The 19,604-nt window shown below is 38.8% G+C and overlaps 1 protein-coding gene across 1 annotated transcript in view; it reads left to right on the forward strand.

The window, feature by feature from the left end:
* The window catches only part of MYO1B (myosin IB), a gene marked incomplete at both ends in the record, with an annotated part of 37,918 nt that extends 18,916 nt beyond the window's left edge, over window positions 1-19,002 (forward strand). The window contains 8 exons of the mRNA XM_009586465.1: window positions 9,034-9,138; window positions 10,639-10,701; window positions 11,945-12,145; window positions 14,221-14,447; window positions 14,622-14,822; window positions 16,064-16,157; window positions 16,598-16,747; window positions 18,934-19,002. Of these exons, the coding sequence (XP_009584760.1) occupies window positions 9,034-9,138; window positions 10,639-10,701; window positions 11,945-12,145; window positions 14,221-14,447; window positions 14,622-14,822; window positions 16,064-16,157; window positions 16,598-16,747; window positions 18,934-19,002 (1,110 nt within the window). The remainder of the gene's footprint in view (window positions 1-9,033; window positions 9,139-10,638; window positions 10,702-11,944; window positions 12,146-14,220; window positions 14,448-14,621; window positions 14,823-16,063; window positions 16,158-16,597; window positions 16,748-18,933) is intronic.
* Window positions 19,003-19,604: the final 602 nt, after the last annotated feature.

Genomic DNA, 19,604 nt, shown 5'->3' on the forward strand with positions numbered 1-19,604 from the left:
CGTCAGGATCGTTGAAAGAATAAGCTAATGATATTCTAGTTTACCTGTTTTGTACTGAGATTCTCACTTAAAAGTTATTGGAATACATTATTTTCCATTGCAAAAACATTAGTTTGCTACAGATTATTGAGTTTTTTGTTTTGTTTCATAATGGGCAGGGCAGACAATATTTCTTGGGCCTTATTTCTGTTTAGGATGATTCCTTAGATCATCCTACAATTCCTCCTGTAAGAAGAGTAAAGAAATCCAGATTTATCATTCTGAAAGATCCTACACTTCGCCTTCTGATGTCAATAGCAGTCTTGTTCTATTATATGCAAATTGAAGCTTATATAAATGAGATTTTTTTCATTTATTTTTGAAAGATTACTTTACTTGCTGTCCACTGTAATTTCTACAATTTTCTGTAATTTAAGATGAAGTTAATTTACAAAGTAACTGGAGGTTTCTTGAAACTTAACAAAGGAAAGATACTGGAGTATTGATAATGCTGGCATATACTCTTTGGGATTTGGTTTCCGCTAGTATTTTTATCAAGCATAAACCCATTTTTAAGACAAACCCAAAAGCTATCCAAGAAAGCAGATTCAAGGACTTGGCTGTCCAAAAATTCAGATTAGAGAATTTAAATCTATCGATTATCCTCAGCCTCTGTGGGTTTGGCAGACGTCAATAGCAAGCTTGGCTAAACAATCCACAAAATAGGTGCTGTAAAGCTGTGTTTATTTTTGAATCCTGCCATGCCCTTTGTGGTAAGCTGTATGCTGGGACTGAATGTTTTGAAAGTGAAATGCTGAAATTTTGGGTGTCTCTGTGTGAATTGTCTATGGGCAAGGATTTAGGGACTAGGATTAGTGTGAAGATGCAGGCTACAGGACCGGGTTGGTTGTGTAACGCTGCTGGAGCTTGAGCAATGGATTGAAGCCTGACACTAATTGCTCCAAGTATGTTTATCCACATTTTTGAGTGTATGCATGCGTAGTCAGTCTGCAGTCTAGATTGTGATTTGAGATAGGGTAGGGGTGGTGGTTGGTGGCACTGGGAATTTCAGAACCAGTTCGATTGCAGACTTCCTGGGGTAGGTTTAGGGCTGGTCCCATTTTATTCCATGTTTGATTCTGTATTTTTGGGCAGAAGCGGTTTCTGCATCTCTGCAGAATGAGGGGTAGGGTTGTGGGAAGGGGTGGGCTTTATGAAAAAGAAATAAAGGCTGTAGAAGGCAGGTGACTGAGGGCCTGGCAGGTTTCAACAGAGATGAGCAGAAGACTCACTCTGTTCGGTTTGGATGTTTAATTTTCTATCGTGTACGTTTCCTGTGTAAACGAGGGCTAGGGTATGTAAAAATGAATGTCATGGAGCAAGTGTGAATATTTCATCCTGCCTAGCCTTCAGAGATAAAAATGTCCATCTGTGCTAGTTGGCTTAAAGGCTTTATTCTGAATTTTCAGGCGCCACTATGTAGCTGGTCCATATGACGAAGCTAATGATTTGGAGTGCAGTTTTATGAAAGTTAAGGCTGCCAAACAAGGCTTATTCTTGAAATTTGCTAGGCCCTGAGAAGACAGTTTGAGAGTGTGAATGCTTTCTGCTCAATCCCTTGGTGGAGCAGTTTGTTCCACGTATTTTAGCCTGACGAGAAGCGGGGATGCGCCGGGGATAGACCTGTAAAAGTAAAGGCAGCAGAAAGAGAGGGACTGTTTCGATTTGGCCCTCAGACATCTGCTGAGGGTTGACCTGAGGTAATGTGAATGCCTTGTCTTTGGGGACAGCATCTGACCAACTCCTTTTGCTCCAGGTGCACAAGAACATGCAAAGATGTGGCAGCATCCATTACGTTCTGCATAAAACCCAGCAGTAAATAAAAATACCACCAACAAAAGAGCCAAACAAGCCACCCAGCAGTAAAACCAGGTCCATTTCTCACAGTCTGAGATGCACTTTGGTAGTGCTTCTGTTTATTTACGGCAATTAGCTTGTTTCTTGTGTGCAGAAGTCACTTGTGTTGATGGAAAGAAGCTTGGTCATATTGCATGTACCATGTAAACTGTCATCTGGACATTGATAAAATGCCAGTATCTTTATTGAGGGAATCTGTTAGAAATATGAAGAATGCAGTTTCATTATATTAACATGTTCATAGTTGTGGTAATTACCTGTTTTTAGAGGGAGGTAACCAAGTAAGGAGGGGTAAGCATTGAAAATACCTTTCCAAGATGTTTAAGGCATGAAAAAATTGGGGAGGTATTTCCACTTTTACCATAAACCTATACAACAGCTTGGTCCAGTTGCTGAATAGTTGCTTTGCCTTTTTCTATCGTGTTCATTACATGAAGGAAAATTACAGTTGCAGAGCGTGCTGAGCTCTGAAAGATTGCTGCTGGCCCAGAGACTTTCCCCTCCAAGGATGATTTTACTGGAGAAAGGTCTAGTTATTTGCTAGAAAGATGACTTACTAGAGAGAAAAAAAGTGTACAGAGAAAATTGGCTTATCAGGATCTTCTTTTATCTTCATCTTTTAATTTTTTTTTCATTCTTTTAGGCTCTGGGGGCCCTTTGTTCGTGTCTTGACTTTGGCTTTAACTCAGCCATGGATATCTGTTGTTTTGGTAGTTGCCTTAATCTCCAGACCGTAATTTCCAGCCGCCTTTTCTAGACACTCTACCTTGCAACAGATTTCCTTTTCGAAATTGTTCAACCCTTTTCTGATGCCCATCAGCATATCATATACTGGCAAGTGGCAGTGCCAAAATGTGTATACCTGGCATTCTATTCAATCTGATCGCACAGGGCAAAGCCCAGTCTAGTGTGAAAGAGGAGAACTGAATTTTTAATCTATAATTGATCAACTACATCTTCTGGCAAGTGTCATGAAAGAGGGGAGCTTTACAGATGGGGACCTTTGGTTGGACTCCTAGGTGCTGTGGAGATTTTATAATAGTTAAAGCAATAATTTCCTTAAGTGCTAGAATGCTTAGAAGCAGAGGTGCATCCCAGGAAGTTAATCACCATTTAATTAATCACATTAAAATTTAAGTATTTAGAGAGGCTTATTTTGCAAAACACAAGTTTATGAAGTAAATCCCATTGGCTGGCTGTTTTGAACAGAGAAAATATTTGAAATTTTTGCTGGAGCAAATATACACAAATGCTCTGCTTCAGGTTTTAAGAATAACGTTTTGCCCTACAGCAGCTATTCTGTCTTAGTAGAGGAATGGCTATGATTACATAGTAGGTTCTTGCCTGTTTGTAACTCCGGTTGTTCCAGGACTGTAATTTATCAGGTTGAGTTTGTTGAAGTGATCGTACCTGGGTTTCCCCGTAGATCACACATGCATTGGTGCGCTGGATTCACTGTTGTTTCTTGCCCTTTTAACTCCAAATTTGGTTTAGACCTGTGTGTCCGGACACCACAGCTGAGAGCAAGGTGGATTTCACAGTGCCTGGTTCTCCACCAGTGCCGATAGCATCGATAAGGGCTGAAGTTGGTTGTGCTACGCAAATACGGAAAATGGATAATCCCTGAAGCTTTGGCATGTATCTTTCTTGCTTCCATTAGATACACTGAAACATAGTTTGATTACATATACATGGAATATTTATAGTTAAATGATATGCTTCTCTGGTTCTTTGCCTATAGAGACATTTACACAAAAGCCCAGAGCTTATTCTAGTTCACATGAGGTATTTTTCAATTAAGTTTGATTACTCGAATGTTTGTATATGTAAACAGAAAAGTAAGGGATAAATACTGATAACATATCTTCACTAACTTTGCAAAAAAATTTTAAAAATTGTTATGACTGGGTCACATGTGGGTCGTTGCTTTCTAAGATAAAAATAGTGTCTTTTTTCATTTTCTTTAAATGCACTTTCCCCATTTTGCTGATTTTCGTTTTCTAGCATTTATATTTCTTAGTTTCATCTCATAAACTCATATGCTGCTGTGGTCATACATAAAAATCCCTATCCCCAGACACCACAGTAGGATATAAATTAGATTTGCTGGTTGGTTTCACCATTCATTCCACTGTTCATCTCAGTGAAGCGAGTATGTTAGTCTTTTATCATCATTACTTTTGCCATCTGGCTTTTTCTTTAGGAGCCTCAGTAGTAGTCTACGGGCCTGATGGAACTACCTGGGATCACCTGCCTGTGTTAGGAGGAGGTCAGAGACTTCTGATGCCGAGAGCTGCCTTGATGTTGAAAAAAGTTACTTTCTGAGGCTGTATGTGTTAGAGCAAAAGCATCAGTCTCTGTATGTCTTTTTTTCCCCCATATTGATCAAAAAGTTCATTTTAATGGCATTAGTTCTGTTGATTTCAACAGACAGTCTCATGACTTGAAATGTTTAGGGTTTGTTTTTTTTTTTAATTATGCTTTTCCTTTAAATACTTCTCATATATTTTTTAGCTGTATGTGTTCATACAAGGTATTTGAAAAGATGTTGCTGAACACCTTTTTGTCAGTGTGGTTGGAGACTGAGCAATATGTAGATTTTTTAATTGGCTCTCAACAAGAACTGGTGTGATGAAGGATTAAGAAGGAAGAGGAAATATTGAGAAACACTTTGTATAGGTGTGATACCGATGATATAGCTGAGGCTGTAGATTTGGATCAACAACATATGCTTGATTTGGGGAGAACAGTGAAGTGGAGAGGACACAAGAAAATGGAACACTTAAACTAGGACTTAATTAGGCAGGTGGAAGATAAGAATTTATTCCTACCTACTAGTACAAAAAAGTACTCAGTTTTCAGTTTTAAGTAGGTATCTTAGTTGCCTCACTGTCTCTGGAAATCACTGGAATCTGGGTACTCAAAACTGAATTTGAATTCTCTATGGGGAGAGAAGGTTAGAAGGTAGCTGGTTTTCATAGGAAGATGCTGTGTTTTACATATTTTGTGTTCGTAAATCTAATGCAAGAAATGACACTCAAAATCACCATATGGAGACATTTCTGCCTGAGACCAGTAAGAGACTTCTTGCCTAATTTTTTTTTTTTTTTTGACAAAAATATTTTTATTTTGTCTGTTTACTGTTGGTATTTTACTGGTATAACTATCTATAGGGTCAGGAACATCCACATATGTTTTTTCAGATGATTCCATGATACACATGACTGGAATCTTCCAAAGAAGAAATTAGGTAAAATATTAAGGAACAAAAAATATTTTCCTTAGACTTTCAAGCACCTGTATGTAATTTATGTAATAGCAGTGGTACAAAACTAGAACTTTTTATCTTTTCATGGTTGACTCTGGGTAACAACCTGAGCGAGTACAACATTGTGATCTGCTTGTGTATATAAGCACTATATTTTTGCATGGAGCAGAATTTTTGAGAGTTCAAAAACTTGCTATTCATGAAATGCCACCTTGATGCCCAGTAGTTTGAATGTTGATAAAGAATAAAGCTGTATGAGCAAGACACCATTATTTATGAAATGAAGAACACGGTGAAGTAGGCTTTGATTTTTGTCAGTGAATTTTTCTACTTGTCTAAATTTATTGTTGTACCTGATAAAAGATTGAGAGGATAAGCTGAGGGTGGTTGGTTGATCTGTATCTATAAATTTGACATGACTTTGAGCCTATCTCAGGTGACATTCTGTTTCCCAGCACCTTTAATTTAATTTGAGAGACTGAGTGGTTTTTTCTTCCCTAAAGGTTATATTTTGTATTCCACAGGGATTTCAAAGGGATAGTTTGAAATGCTGCTATAAAAATGCAGGGATTGAAGTGATGCTTTCAACAATAAAGTAGCAGAATTACAGCCTGGAAGAGAAGCTGACATTTTAAGAAGTGCTGGTCTCAAGTACTTTTTTTCCTAAAATTTTCTAAGAATATTTGAATTTACTAACTCTCCCTGAAATTTTGGGTCTGACCGTGCTGCTTCTGTGTTGGTCAAAACTCTTTCTTTTGCTTAATGCGAATGGTCAGCATAAGGAGCAAGTACAGTCTCTGACGGCTGGGTCCTTCCAGCCCGTTTCTCCTGAATGGATTTAGTGATGTACTATCACTGATATTAACCATTCTCTATTGCCTCCTAAAAAACAATTTCAGAAGTCCTTTAGATCCCTTCTAGTTCTGTCGTAGGAATTTCTAGGAGCCTTCATTAAAGGGGACAATTCATTTGCGAACATTCGTCTATGCTTTATGAAGCCCTCACATAATTAAAAATTATAGATATATAATAAGGGAAAATAAATTCACAATCTCTGTTGCCTTACTTAGATTTGCCCAGAGATAAACACTCTAATTGGTTTTTAATACAATGTTTCTTAAAACCTGTAAAAGGAAATGCTGCTTTCTGAAGCTTATTTAGTTTACCGAATGTCTTCTGGTCTGTTCGGAGTTAAGTGTTTTGAGAATTTCAGTAATTCCAAACATTTTTCCTCATTTTCTTTCCTGTAATTAACTGTTAGCCTTTTGTTCTCTATCATACATAAAGAACAAAATCGCCACTGCACTTCAATGACTTTTTTCCTGGAATAGCAATTTTCAGTGGCTTGGCAATGTCAAATAGAATTTCATAGCTTAAAGTGAGTGATTTGTGAAGAACTCTGTGGATTTTGGTTTGCCTTTCTTTGGCAAACCATAAATATCACAGATACATAGCAAATCAGTAAAGCATCTAGCGATTACTTTAATATATTGTTAATGACCTTTTAGTTAAATGGTTTAGCTGGATTTGCAGTTCAGTTACCATCCTCTTTTGAAGACAAAGACTGTGTGTAATATTTAAGTCCTGCAGTCCTTGAATCGGAATAACATGGTCTTTTGGAGAAACAGTCTTTCTGCGTTGGGTGGCATGTGCCTGGCAGGAGGATGCAGAGCGTGTTTTAACCTTCCTCTTTGCCAAGGTGATGTGTCAGTTGGGGTCCTTTTACTTCAAACTCAATATATCTAAAGTGATGGCCTTATCTGAATGTGTCAAATAAACATTTACTCATTCTTCCTCCAGTACTCTCTCTTTCCTCCCCCATTCTCCCCTCCCTTTACCGAGATGTGTCTACCAAAGGTTGTATTATATGGCTTTTTGAGACAAAAGATACATGGTGATTTAGAGATGTGACAATGCAAGAACGCTGTTGTGTGTTACACTCTGATGTGCCTCAATCCCTTGGTTTATTTGATAATCTTTGGATAGTACCTAAAGATACTCTCATCTACAAAGAAGTAATACATAACATCTATGTAGTACATCACATTTTCAGTGACATACAAATATGAGTGATAAAAAGACTGATCTACTTGGTACGCCAAATAAATGCTAATAGATATATTCTGTGTTGTTATGGAAGTAGTAGAAGTACTGACTGCAGTTTATGTAATTTCTTTTTGCAACAGAATGGAGTAAGTATGACTTGTTTGCAGTGCTGATTTTGATGCATGCCAAATTTTAACTCTCTCATCTAGAGCTATGCAAGTTTTGCAATCTCTGATTGACAATTGCAATTGGTGTGAGGGGCAGAGTTTGACGTGGCTGAGAAAGTTTGGTGATCAGCTGTGATTTTGCTTTACCTAAAACGAAAATGATAAAAGTAATCAATATTTTGTAATCTGCTTGTGTGTTCTTAATCTCATTTTAGCAACCAGATCCTTAATTTAAAACATTTAAATGATTGCAGTTGCCTTTAGTGATAAAAATTGTATCGCCATAGCTTGAGCTTCACAGGTATTGTACAGCAGACTTACTTGACAGTGTAAAAAGGCATAGTGGTTTATTCTGCAAATTTTCAGGCTTCCTAAATAACCAAAGTGTTCTTGATGACTAGTAATTAAGAAAGAAAAAAAAAAAAAAAAAAAAAGGACGAGGGGAAGGAAACCCCACAACCACAAAGCCGAGAAGAGACGACCAGCAGCAGATACCCAAAATTACTCTTGATTGCAGTTATTTCTGCAGATACATGTACGGAATTCTTACGATATTAATGACTCTTTCAAGCACTGGGAAAAAAACCAATGAAGCTGCTGTTCCCTTTTTCTTTCGAAGTGGCATTTCAAACTGGCCCTCAGAATGGGCACCTGGCCTCCAAACTGCACTCATTTAAGATAACGGAGATGAAGTGGTGAACCACAGCTTTTATGCTGCAGTCCTGCCCCTGCTGACGTTAGCAGCAAAACTTCAGTTGACTTGAGTGCGAGGGCTTTACCTGTGGTATAGAGGGGCTTGCTGCGGCCGTTGTTTCCGATGCTGATGTGTGTCCTTCTGGAATCGTGCTGCTGTAGTGTCACTGCCCTGCTCCTGCAGCAGTCCTGCCATGCAGCTGTGACGGAGCAGGCTGCCGTGGCTGCAGTCGCTGAGCAGCCTTCCCACTGCCCACCCCTCCTTCCAGGGTCTGCTCTGTTCCCCGGTCCCTTCTGCAAAGGGGCACACGCATGCTTGCTCCCTAACCCAGTTTTATATGAATTAGCCTTTTAAAGGATTTTTGGTTGATAAAGTTCTTTTAATTCCCATCATTTCGTAGGGCAATTACAGGAGCAGTTTGTTGGCAAGGAGGAGGTGGGTTGACCTCTGGAGCCAATAATCTCTTAACCCAAGGCTCAGCTGCAACCAGAATAGCAGCTTGGGCCTCGGTCTGTAGTGAACTAGGATACTTCATTTGCTACTGAGCGATCCTGGTTGGAAAAGAGCTAATGCTACCACCATAATTTTATTTACCAGAACCTGCAGGAGACTACATGTTACACATGGGGACAGATTAGTGCAGGCAAAACGATTGTTGTTTATTCCCTGACACCACAGGCCTCCTTATGACTTGTCCCCAGGAATCGATACAGAGGCATCACCAATATAAACCTACAGAGTTTTTGTCCCTCCCAATGGAGAAAGCCTCAGGGAAGGATTTGGTCTAAAATTTCCAAACTAATCTCATTCTCAATAAAATATTACTCAAACCATGACATTGCAAAACTGGAAGGAGTAGTTAACAAAGCGGCTTGTTGACTTGCAGCTGCTGCGGTAACTTACTCCAGCTGAGTTCCAGGGTGTTTACACAACAGCAAATGCAAACATGTTTTATCTGACAGGACAACAGCTTTGAGCAATTCATTATCAACTACTGTAATGAGAAGTTGCAGCAGATCTTCATTGAACTTACCCTCAAAGAAGAGCAGGAGGAATACATCCGAGAGGTAATAATACTTGAATGGATCTTCCCTTATCTTCTCTTCTTCCTGTTGTCCCCGTAAAGATACGTAGGCATGCATACTGGATCCTCTTTTCAGGGAACAGACCCACTTTTTGACCACCAGCCTGGCAGGGAGCATGTTTGTGTAGGACTGCGTGGTAGTTACATTAAGCAAAAAAAGTCGGTTTGGGTTTTGCTTCACATTATGAGTTGTCCAGGTATAAACCAGACCCAACTCTCATTCATTGGCAACAATGACTGGCAGTTCTGAGCAAGGGCTAATTAATTTATTAGAAGACTAATATTGCTTTCTGGTATTAGTGCCATTACCCTAGATCCTGTGTTTTGGATTACACAGTGGTGTCTGGGATACACCCCAACAGCGGTCACAGCTAATCCTGTTTCAAAAGGGAATTGGGTGGGTAAAACAATAGCATGCAAGATGAAAGAAACTACAAATAGATTTTTGGTTCTAGTTTTCTTTCAGTAAAGTGTTGAAGGGAGCTGTGTGAGCTTTATGGGTAAATTTAAGATGTGCTTTGGAGCCCAGACTCTGGTGTTTGATGTTATTCAGTGACTGAACATCAAGTTAAAGTTGTAATAGGTTTTAGCAGTACTCCCCATGATATACAGAGCTCAGACAAAATACCAGCTCACAGCTGTAGAAACTGGCATACACTGTCTGTACTCAAATTGGATGATAGCGTTTTGCTGTATAAACATTTTTGAAAATTAAATGAAGTTCCTGCCTTATAATCTGGAGGATAATATGAAGTTTGGGCATGTCTTTTTTTTCTTTTTGCATTCAGTGGTGAAACTCTTGAAACATCATTACTGCAATTTGGTTCTTGAATGGTATTTCAAATGCTCTGAAAAAACTAAACTGTGAGAAGTACCACAGAATGCAGATTAAGAATGAAATTAGTATTTTCTTTTTCCAGTCCTTTGCCCTACCAGTGTTACCTCCTGATGCACTGGCATCCTGGAAATTTTATCGCTGATACTTGAAAAAATGAGGATATTAGCAATATCTGAAAAACAGCCAAGCTCTGGATTTTTCAGATGATCTCATCTAAATTTAGCCCTCTTTCTTCCTCCCATTAAAAAGAAACCCAACAACTAAGAGCTTAGAAATTTTGATCTCGGATGCTTGCAGTGAAATGGGTTATTTCCTTACAACCAGTGGGAGCGTGGGCAGAGCGGTGCTGGGGCGGGGGTGGCGGGAGGAGCCTGGCCGGGCGCCAGGGGAGTGCATGGGAAGCTGACACGGGTGGGGGAAAGGAATGGAGAGCGGGTTTGGCAGCCGCTCAAGGACAGTCATTTTGCGCAGATAATGTTACTAGTAGATGACTGCATTTCTTTCTTAATAAATAAAATGTTGGTAAGCATATAGAATTAAATTTGAAGGTAGTGTCTTAGTTAACTGGAAAATAATTTCAAGTGCCTGGAGGAGAAGTTCCCTCGATTGTTTTCCTCTTCATATATTTACTTTTTTGTCTTATAGGGGATTGAATGGACTCATATTGAGTATTTCAACAATGCTATAATTTGTGACCTAATAGAAAATGTAAGTTATATTCAAGAATCTCTCTGAATAATTTTTTAATGTATGGATTGAATTTAGCCATAAAGTCTGTACTCATCCTCATGCCCTTTGATTTTATAAAACAAGGCACTCATTGTATTAGTTATCTTATTTTGTATGGTAAAAGTTTATTTTACTAAAAAATATTTTTTTTATAAAGCTATATGTTACTTTGTTAGAAATGTTCAGCAGCACCTATGCAAAAAAACCCCCACCCAACCCTTAAATGTTTACGTTTAGTGCTGTTTTCAATAGCATATATCACATAGAATCATAGAATCATTAAGGTTGGAAAAGACCTCTAAGATCATCAAGTCCAACCGTTAACCCAACACCACCATGCCCACTAAACCATGTCCCTGAGCGCCTCATCTACACGTCTTCTAAATACTTCCAGGGATGGGGACTCCACCACTTCCCTGGGCAGCCTGTTCCAAGGCCTGACCACTCTTTCAGTGAAGAAGTTTTTCCTAATGTCCAATCTAAACCTCCCTTGGCGCAACTTGAGGCCATTTCCTCTCATCCTATTGCTGGTTACTTGGGAGAAGAGACCAACCCCCACCTCGCTACAACCTCCTTCCAGGTAGTTGTAGAGCGCGATGAGGTCTCCCCTCAGCCTCCTCTTCTCCAGACTAAACAGCCCCAGTTCCCTCAGCCGCTCCTCATAAGACTTGTTCTCTAGACCCTTCACCAGCTTCGTTGCCCTTCTCTGGACACGCTCCAGCACCTCAATGTCGTTCTGCATTGTAAATAGCATTTCTTTTTATATGGAAACTAGAAAACTCAATGACTTGTTACTGAGTGTTTTAGGTACAGAAAGTACTTGTTATCTAATAAGAGGACTTCCTATGGACTTGGCGCAGCAAGAAAGATAAAATTCCTTAACAATCAGAAGAAAACAGTTTTTAACCGTTAACATAAAATGTGTGCTGATTTTACCCGTAAACTGGCTACTTTCATTTAAGTTGGAGTTTCTACAGTCTGAGTAAATGACATGAAATTCCAACATGAAGTTCAAGATTCAGATCTCAAAAGCAGTCTTTCAAAACCGCAGATACTAAAAATCTGTTGGAAATGGGGATGAGGAAAAGAGCCAAACTCTGAGATGGCTTGAAGAATGTTTTTCTGGGTAGCAGAAGTAAAACAGGAGAGAGAGGTCTCCTTTTTATGCCTTGGTGGAAATGTGATGGAAACAAACACTAAAGCTCTTGTCTTGAAACTTCAGAACCAAACTGGAATCCTGGCCATGCTAGACGAAGAATGCCTGAGACCAGGAACTGTTACCGATGACACCTTTTTAGAAAAACTGAACCAAGTCTGTGCCACTCACCAGCATTTTGAGAGCAGGATGAGCAAGTGCTCCCGGTTCCTCAACGACACCTCCTTGCCTCACAGCTGCTTCAGGATTCAGCATTACGCTGGCAAGGTAACTGGTGAAGCAGGGAGTATGCGGTGGTTGGAGGGTGTTGTACCTGTGTGAAGCCTAGGTTTGGTACAACGGGGAGGCTCTTCATCCATTAAATGATGTTACAATAATGGAGGAGAATTGCTTGAGTCAATAGTTGATGAAAAAATCCAGACCTGTCTTAATCTTTTACGTCTTAAGCCTAAGATTCGTGGTTTGGGCTGGAAGGTTTTCAGAGATCATGCTGCTCTAGTTGAAATTAAGGGCAGTACTCCTTTCAGCAAAGGAGAAAGATGTCCCATGTGCTTTGGTGGTGAACTGCTTCTGCTGCTAGGTCTCTGGAAATAAAAATGTTGTTTAGAATGACAAAAATTCACACACATCTGAAAGCAAGATATTTTGGAAAACATGTTCTTTGTCACTGAACTAGCTGAAGTCCTTAGTCACGTTGATGAGAAAGTGGAGGTTTTGTACATTTGAAGGAACTGAGTTTATTTTGACAGCCTATGTGTTTAAACAGATGGAAGAGAAAGCTATACAGAGGGCTTGCAAATGTATTTGCTTTTTACAACATAAGCAGTATGAATAAATACAAGTCTCTACTTTTTGATGTATAATTCAGTATGACTTTTTCTTAATGAAAATCAAAATAATTAAATTTGTAAAAAGAAGACAACTTATTTAAAAAAACCCTATACCTCTTGTTTGAATCTGCTGAACTGTTAGTTTCACAGAGTAATGAATATTTGGAAAGTTTCATTTTGCTAGGACTGTCTAATACTTCCCTATTTTTTAACATTTTCTCAGTCTTACAATTTTTAATAGGTCAATAATGTGCTCATTCAGAATAGTGCTGGAAATGTCATACTTTCAGCCTTTGAGGGAGCCATTCATTAGCTTTACGTTATGTATTTGCTAAGAATATTTTGTAATTGCATATAATCTATCAGGGATTAATACTTAGATACTTCTTTGTTTGTCCAAATTCAAAGTGAATTGAAAATACTCCAATGCTTTGAGAAGGACTGCAAACAGGCTGCGTCTTAGCAGGCAGTGAGGGTCTTCGATTGTTATTGGCATTCTCTTGCCCAGTAGAGCAGTCAGTGAATTCCTCCTGTTTTGGGAGGGATGTTGTTTTTCCATCCCCAGGTGAGAACATTTTGATCTAGTCTCTGGACAGCAAAAGTTTGATTCTCCTTTTATGAAATATAAGCAAGTTCATGTGAACACGTTTTTTCCAGTAGTGGCAGTTACCACACCTGTACTCCAAAGAAAAATGCTGCCTGAGTTCTCAGGCACTTGCTGTTGTGTAAAATATGGCTATGTCAGTATTAGTTTTATTCAGTATTCTGTGTGCATAGTGCATGTCTACATAGAACTGAGAAATCACGAAGCTGAAGAATCTGTATTACCAGTCGGATGACTTGTCACAATTAATCAAACTAAATTCCCTACTCTCAAAAATTAAAAAAGCCAGTAGCCATCTGAGATCTACATGAAGTTCTGCTGGATGCCTCCTGGGTTTCCAGCTGCAGGTCAGAGCTTTGCATTCATGGTTCTTGTTGTTGGACTGTATTCCTGGCAAAAGTCCTTTAAAATAACAGTCCCCTGAGGACTGCTCAGATAGCTGCTTGCTGCTGCGATATCAAGAGGTGATATTTCATATCTTGTTTTAGTTAGGCAAATAATGTAAGCATTAGTACTCTGAAGGCAAAGGGTATTTTTGCTGTTGTGATTCAAAAGAGAAGGAGAAAACCTTTTGTCAGCCAAAAAAAGATTGTTTTGGAGTATTGGCAAGCAGTGTTGTATCAGAGTTATCATGGAAGAAAGGTTTTTTCCATTTCAGGAACCGGAATTGATCAGCACCAGGAACTGTTAGCAGTGTGAGAAAATGCATCTTTCTCAGGAAGCATGTTCATGGAAATTTTATCCAACAAAAAGTCTTCCAAATGTCAAATTTAAAATGAAAGCTGAAATGTCTTTCGTTTGTTTTGGATAGTGAGAAAGAAGGAGAAATCAATTTCTTGGATCAGTTTTGAAGTGGCCTATGTTATAGTTCAAAACATGCTCTGATGAGACTCTTCTGTATTGTTCAGGTTATGTACCAGGTGGAAGGCTTTGTTGACAAAAATAATGATCTTCTGTACCGTGACCTCTCCCAGGCCATGTGGAAGGCCAGTCACTCTCTTATCAAAGCGTTGTTCCCAGAAGGTAACCCCGCTAAGATCAATCTAAAGAGACCACCGACGGCAGGTTCACAGTTCAAGGCTTCGGTTGCTACCCTGATGAAAAATCTTCAGACAAAAAATCCAAACTACATTAGGTAAATTACCCTGTGGCAAAGCTTTGGTGAATTTATGTTTAGCGAAGTTAAAAAAAAAAAAAAAATCGTGATATCCAAGGATAAACTATTGAAATCTACGGTTTAAACTCACAATAATAGTTGCTGGTACCTACAGTGCTGCCAACAAGTGTCCCCGTTCATTTCCCTTTCCAGGTGCATCAAACCCAATGACAAAAAGGCTGCACACATTTTCAATGACGCCCTGGTGTGCCACCAGATCCGCTACCTGGGACTTCTGGAGAATGTCCGGGTCAGAAGGGCAGGTTATGCATTCAGGCAGGCATATGAGCCTTGCCTGGAAAGGTACAAAATGCTGTGTAAGCAGACATGGCCCCACTGGAGAGGGCCAGCCAGGTAGGAAAACATCAGTATTCTTACCTGTCCTGTTCCAGTGATTGAAATTACTATCTTCCACATGTTCTGATTTCTTTTTTTTTTTTTTAATTTAATGGACTTTCAAGTATTTTAAAAGTAAATTAAAAACTAAGCCAATGTGGCTTAAGTGTTTTACTTTGGATGTTGTTCCTTAGCTTCCAGATTTTGGATGGGTTCATTCACTGGAAAACCTAGTAGGTTAAAAATTACAGTTCCTTGGCAAAGGAGATGATTTTAGTGATGAACTAATCTACTAATGGAAAAGATTTTGCATGTGAGCAAGGAGAGCACGTTGTTTTCAGAATATATTGGGCCTGAAAGAAACGTCGGGGGGGAGAGAGAGAGAGATACTGAAGTGGAATCAAAATGATGAGGAGGTCTGGAATGATCAGAAGGACGCTTACCTGTAATAACCAACTTTCAAAGTGTAGGAACACCCATTTCTTTGAAGACAGTCACTCAATCTTCCTCTGTCCTTTCAAGAACAATTTTATGTAATGATTGGTGAGCAACTATGAGATAATACCTCTTGCAAATCAATTGTATTAAATATGTGATTTTAAATTGCATAGTATTCACATGTGTTTTTACAGATGACGTCTTGGCTAGGCAAATGAGCTTCTCTTAATTCTTTTTGCCGTGGCCACCAACAGCATGATTTAAATTTCTTTCACAATAGATTAATATCTTTAGCTACAATTTAAATCCTTAGGTTATCAAGATAACAGTGGAAGTGCAGTACTGATAACAATAGCATTGTTACAATCCGCACAAAGTTCTGTGCAATTCCTTTCTTTTCTTTTGTGTTGACATTTATAAAATGCAGTTGGTAGAGTGTGGAATATTAGTATTTGTCAAACTCGTCAGTCTTTGTTTCACATTTTGATGTTAGTGTGAGAGCCCTTCCTTTTTTCTTTCTTTTTTTCTTAAAGTAAAATCGTTATAGCTGTAAGAGGAAAAAATAGGCCATTGCTGATGATGTTAAATAAAAATTGCTCTTTTTTCATCAAATTATTCTGAATCTTTACAGTGATTATTGTTGCCTTTAGCTAAATAACTAGTGAGTAAACGGGTTAGGTTTTCAATCTTCTTATGTCAAGCACTGTTTAAGAATTTAAAACATGCTTTCATATACTTTCCATAAATTAATCTGTGAATATGTAAACTAAGAAGTTTTAGAGCTGGGGGTCATGTTTCTAAGCTCATTTACTTCTTATTAGGGCTGGAGTGGAGGTACTGTTTAATGAATTGGAAATCCCTGAAGAAGAATTTTCATTTGGTAGATCAAAGATATTCATCCGCAACCCAAGAACAGTAAGTGAAAAATGTCTTCCCCTGCAAAATCAAGCCATCTTTCACGAGGATAGCCTGTTATGAACTGTGTGATTCACTAGCTGGTTACTACAGATTTTTCTAGATACAATGCTTTGATATATTGCTGTGGAATATAGCATTAAAAAAGATACTTTCTAATGTTAGACCCATTAAAATTGGTGTGAATCAAGACTCTACAATAGCTGTCAGCCTGAATTTAATGTAACTTTCATGCACTGACTTGTGGCAACGTATCTGCCACAAACCCTGTTGATGTATCTGCCTACAGCTCTGAAGATGAATAAACCAAAAGGTGTCTGAAGGGGGACTTGAATAAAGGAGAGATTTCTCTTACAGTAGCTGTGCTTATGGGTTTTTTGGTCTTTTCTCCCCTTCTGTTTTTCTTCCAACGTCAAAACTCTAAAAAACCCCACACCCAGCTCTTCAAACTAGAAGATCTGAGAAAGCAGCGGTTGGAGGACTTGGCTACTCTCATTGAGAAGATTTATAGAGGTTGGAAGTGCCGCACACGCTTCTTGTTAATGAAGAAAAGCCAGATTGTGATTGCTTCCTGGTACAGGAGATATGCAGTAAGATAATATCCTTACTGAATGGGGGGTTCTTTTTATTGTTTAATATGGTTTTTCGTGTAACTTTGATATTTCATATGACCTTTATATGATATTTTTCCTTGATATGTCTGGAGAAGTGTTGAAAGAATTCAATTTTATGTGAACTCAATTTAAGTACCAAAAATGTGAATAAAAGAAAATTTAGTTTCTAGAGACCGCTATTAAGTATTTACTTTGTGCTTGTGCTTAAATAATTAAAAAGCTCACCAGAATCCTTTAACTCTGGGAGAGCAGGATTTTGTGGCCCAGCTGGGAAGAGTCTTTTTTATTCAGCTAAAATGCTGTGCTGCCTAGCACTTAGAGCGCTCTCAAAACACATGGTTAATGTGTAAAAAAATGTTCGGTAATACACATGTGCAATTCTGTGGAATTCAGTCATTCCTAATGCTTTTTGTATTTTTGCCTTATTTGGAACCTTTGCATTTGAGGCTCAAGAATGCTGCTTGGGAGGATCCCAGGGATTTATTTTAATTATAGCTCATAAGACTCGTAGTTCAGTAGTTGTTATTGATACAGTTCTAAAACAGTTTCAAATCTGTTTGTAGACTGGGTATTCTGTATCATGAACTGAACAGTACTGTTATATGACTCTCATGTCTTTTTGTCAGCTAGTAAATAATTGACTTATGTGATAAAAAAAGATGTATTGTTTTTAAGTTTTAAAACAATTCTTAAACATCTCAGCTGCATTTTGTTATTGTGTGCATATCAGAAAGCTTGATAAAATATACGATATGAAAGGAAAGCATTTTCTTAAACTGCAAATTGCAGAACTAACAATCACTGTTTTTCAGTTGATGAGCACTTCTGTTTATGATCTTGAAAGCCGTTAGTGTTTGGTTCAGTTATCTTGGATAATTAGAGAAAAATATGGATAATTCAGAAAAAGTATGAATAAATGCTTTTTCACTGTCAAAACTCTTCTCTCTCAACTTCTGTGATTGAACGCACTGTTTCTACAAACAGCATCATTACAGAATTGCTTTGTGCCCATATGGCTTCATTATGATCTCACAGAATCTTAATGAATTAAAAATGGAGTTACGACAGCTAGATTGGCACAACTTTTAATATAAAGAAATGAAAACAAATAGGTGACCAAGTTCGCATCATTGTTGATGTCTTAACTGTAGACTTTTATTGGTTCACTGGTGAAACATGGCAGCAATTGTCTTTGAATGCAGGATGAAGTCATAGCAAGACCCTCGGAATTACTTACGGGTGACCATAGCGATATTTCCTCAGCCTCTTCATGTAGATGGAGGGCACCACTCCCCTAACCCAAGATGACTGTTAGGCATTGTGGTTTGGAAGGTTTCATAAGGAATCCCTTGCATGAACAAAGCTTTTTGACAACTCCTTGGGCTGGAGGCTTGGCTAAAGGATCTGCAGACACTCGCCTGTCTGTTCCCTTGCAAGGCATGACGGATGTCAGTCATGGCATGAATGTGGCCTAGAGGGGAGTCTTTCTAGCTTGCTCGCAGAGATGTTCACTGTAATTGAGTGGGCTGAGTGTGAAGTCTAAAAGCCTTGTTGCAAAGTCTGTCAACTGTTGTTCGCTTAGTATTATACTAACTACTGGTCTACTGGAGAACTGAGCTTTTTAGAAGGAAAATGCTCGGCTGTCCAGGAAATTCATTGTTCAAACTGGCATACTTGGATAATATTCCAGCATGTCATTCAGGAATCCATGGGTTTTCTTTTTTCCTCTTCCTAAGTTATCATCAGCATTTGGTATTATGAAAGGACTGCGGGTAATAGGAACAGTACAAGTCTTATGAAAAGATGGTAAAAAGCTTAGCCAACAAACCTGAGCATTTGTGACAGTTTGTATGCTACTCTGTTGGTGGGAAAGACAAATTTAATATTTAATCCATGTCACTTTTGTGCTGTTGACCATGAACTTAGTGTTTCTGTAAACAGCGTGACATTGTCCATGCAGCATTGTTGAGGTGCTTTGTTTCCCCTTGAGCTGAACACAGAATCTACGTTCTGATCTGCTTGGTCAAAAATTGTTCACTTTTTACATTTAGTGCTTGTATCCTTAATCATATTTTCAAATGTTAGTAATGAAAGTTTTATTATACAATATTTTATAATTGCAATATTCTGTTCTAAGCATCACGTATTTATTTCCAATACAGCAACAAAAAAAGTATCAGAAGATAAAGAGTTCGGCTATTATAGTACAGTCTTACATCAGAGGATGGAAGGTGAGTTTCCTGTTACTGTGGCTACGTCTGCATGGTGAGGTACAGAGCAGGTCAGAAAACACATGCCTTCTGTCCTCTGAGCTGTGGCTGTGCCGTAGCTGTTGTTAAACGCTTGTGTTTGCCATAGAAGAGGTGAGTTTGGGAGATCTGCTTGTAGCCTGGGCTCTAAATCTCTGCAAACGGTGTGAGAGGAAGGCTGGGACCACACTAAACTACTGGGTTGTCCTTGGGGCATCTTCTGCCTGTGAATTTGGAGAGAGGTCCCCTCTTTACATGGGCTTCAGGACCGGAGCGTGAATGAGTGAGTCCGGTGTTCAGAGCAGATCTAGGTACAAGCAAACCAGGCAGCCCAGCAGCTCCAGAGCGGGATGGTCCGGGACTCTGCCACTGGGCTTATGAAAACTGTAATGTTGGACTGATTTGGAAGAAATAAGTTGTGGTTGGCAGTTATTTTACAGTTAACAGGATTCTCAAAGAATGAACAAAATTGAAAGCAGGCTTGAAATAAAGAGTTTGGGTCACCTGGGCAGTACGTTACTTGGGTTAAGTCTTCAATTATCCTCTGCATGCTAAGCGAAGCGATCAAAAGGGACTTCAGGGCA

Source organism: Fulmarus glacialis, unplaced genomic scaffold (genome assembly GCF_000690835.1).
Source record: "Fulmarus glacialis isolate BGI_N327 unplaced genomic scaffold, ASM69083v1 scaffold10461, whole genome shotgun sequence".
NCBI lineage: Eukaryota > Metazoa > Chordata > Aves > Procellariiformes > Procellariidae > Fulmarus > Fulmarus glacialis.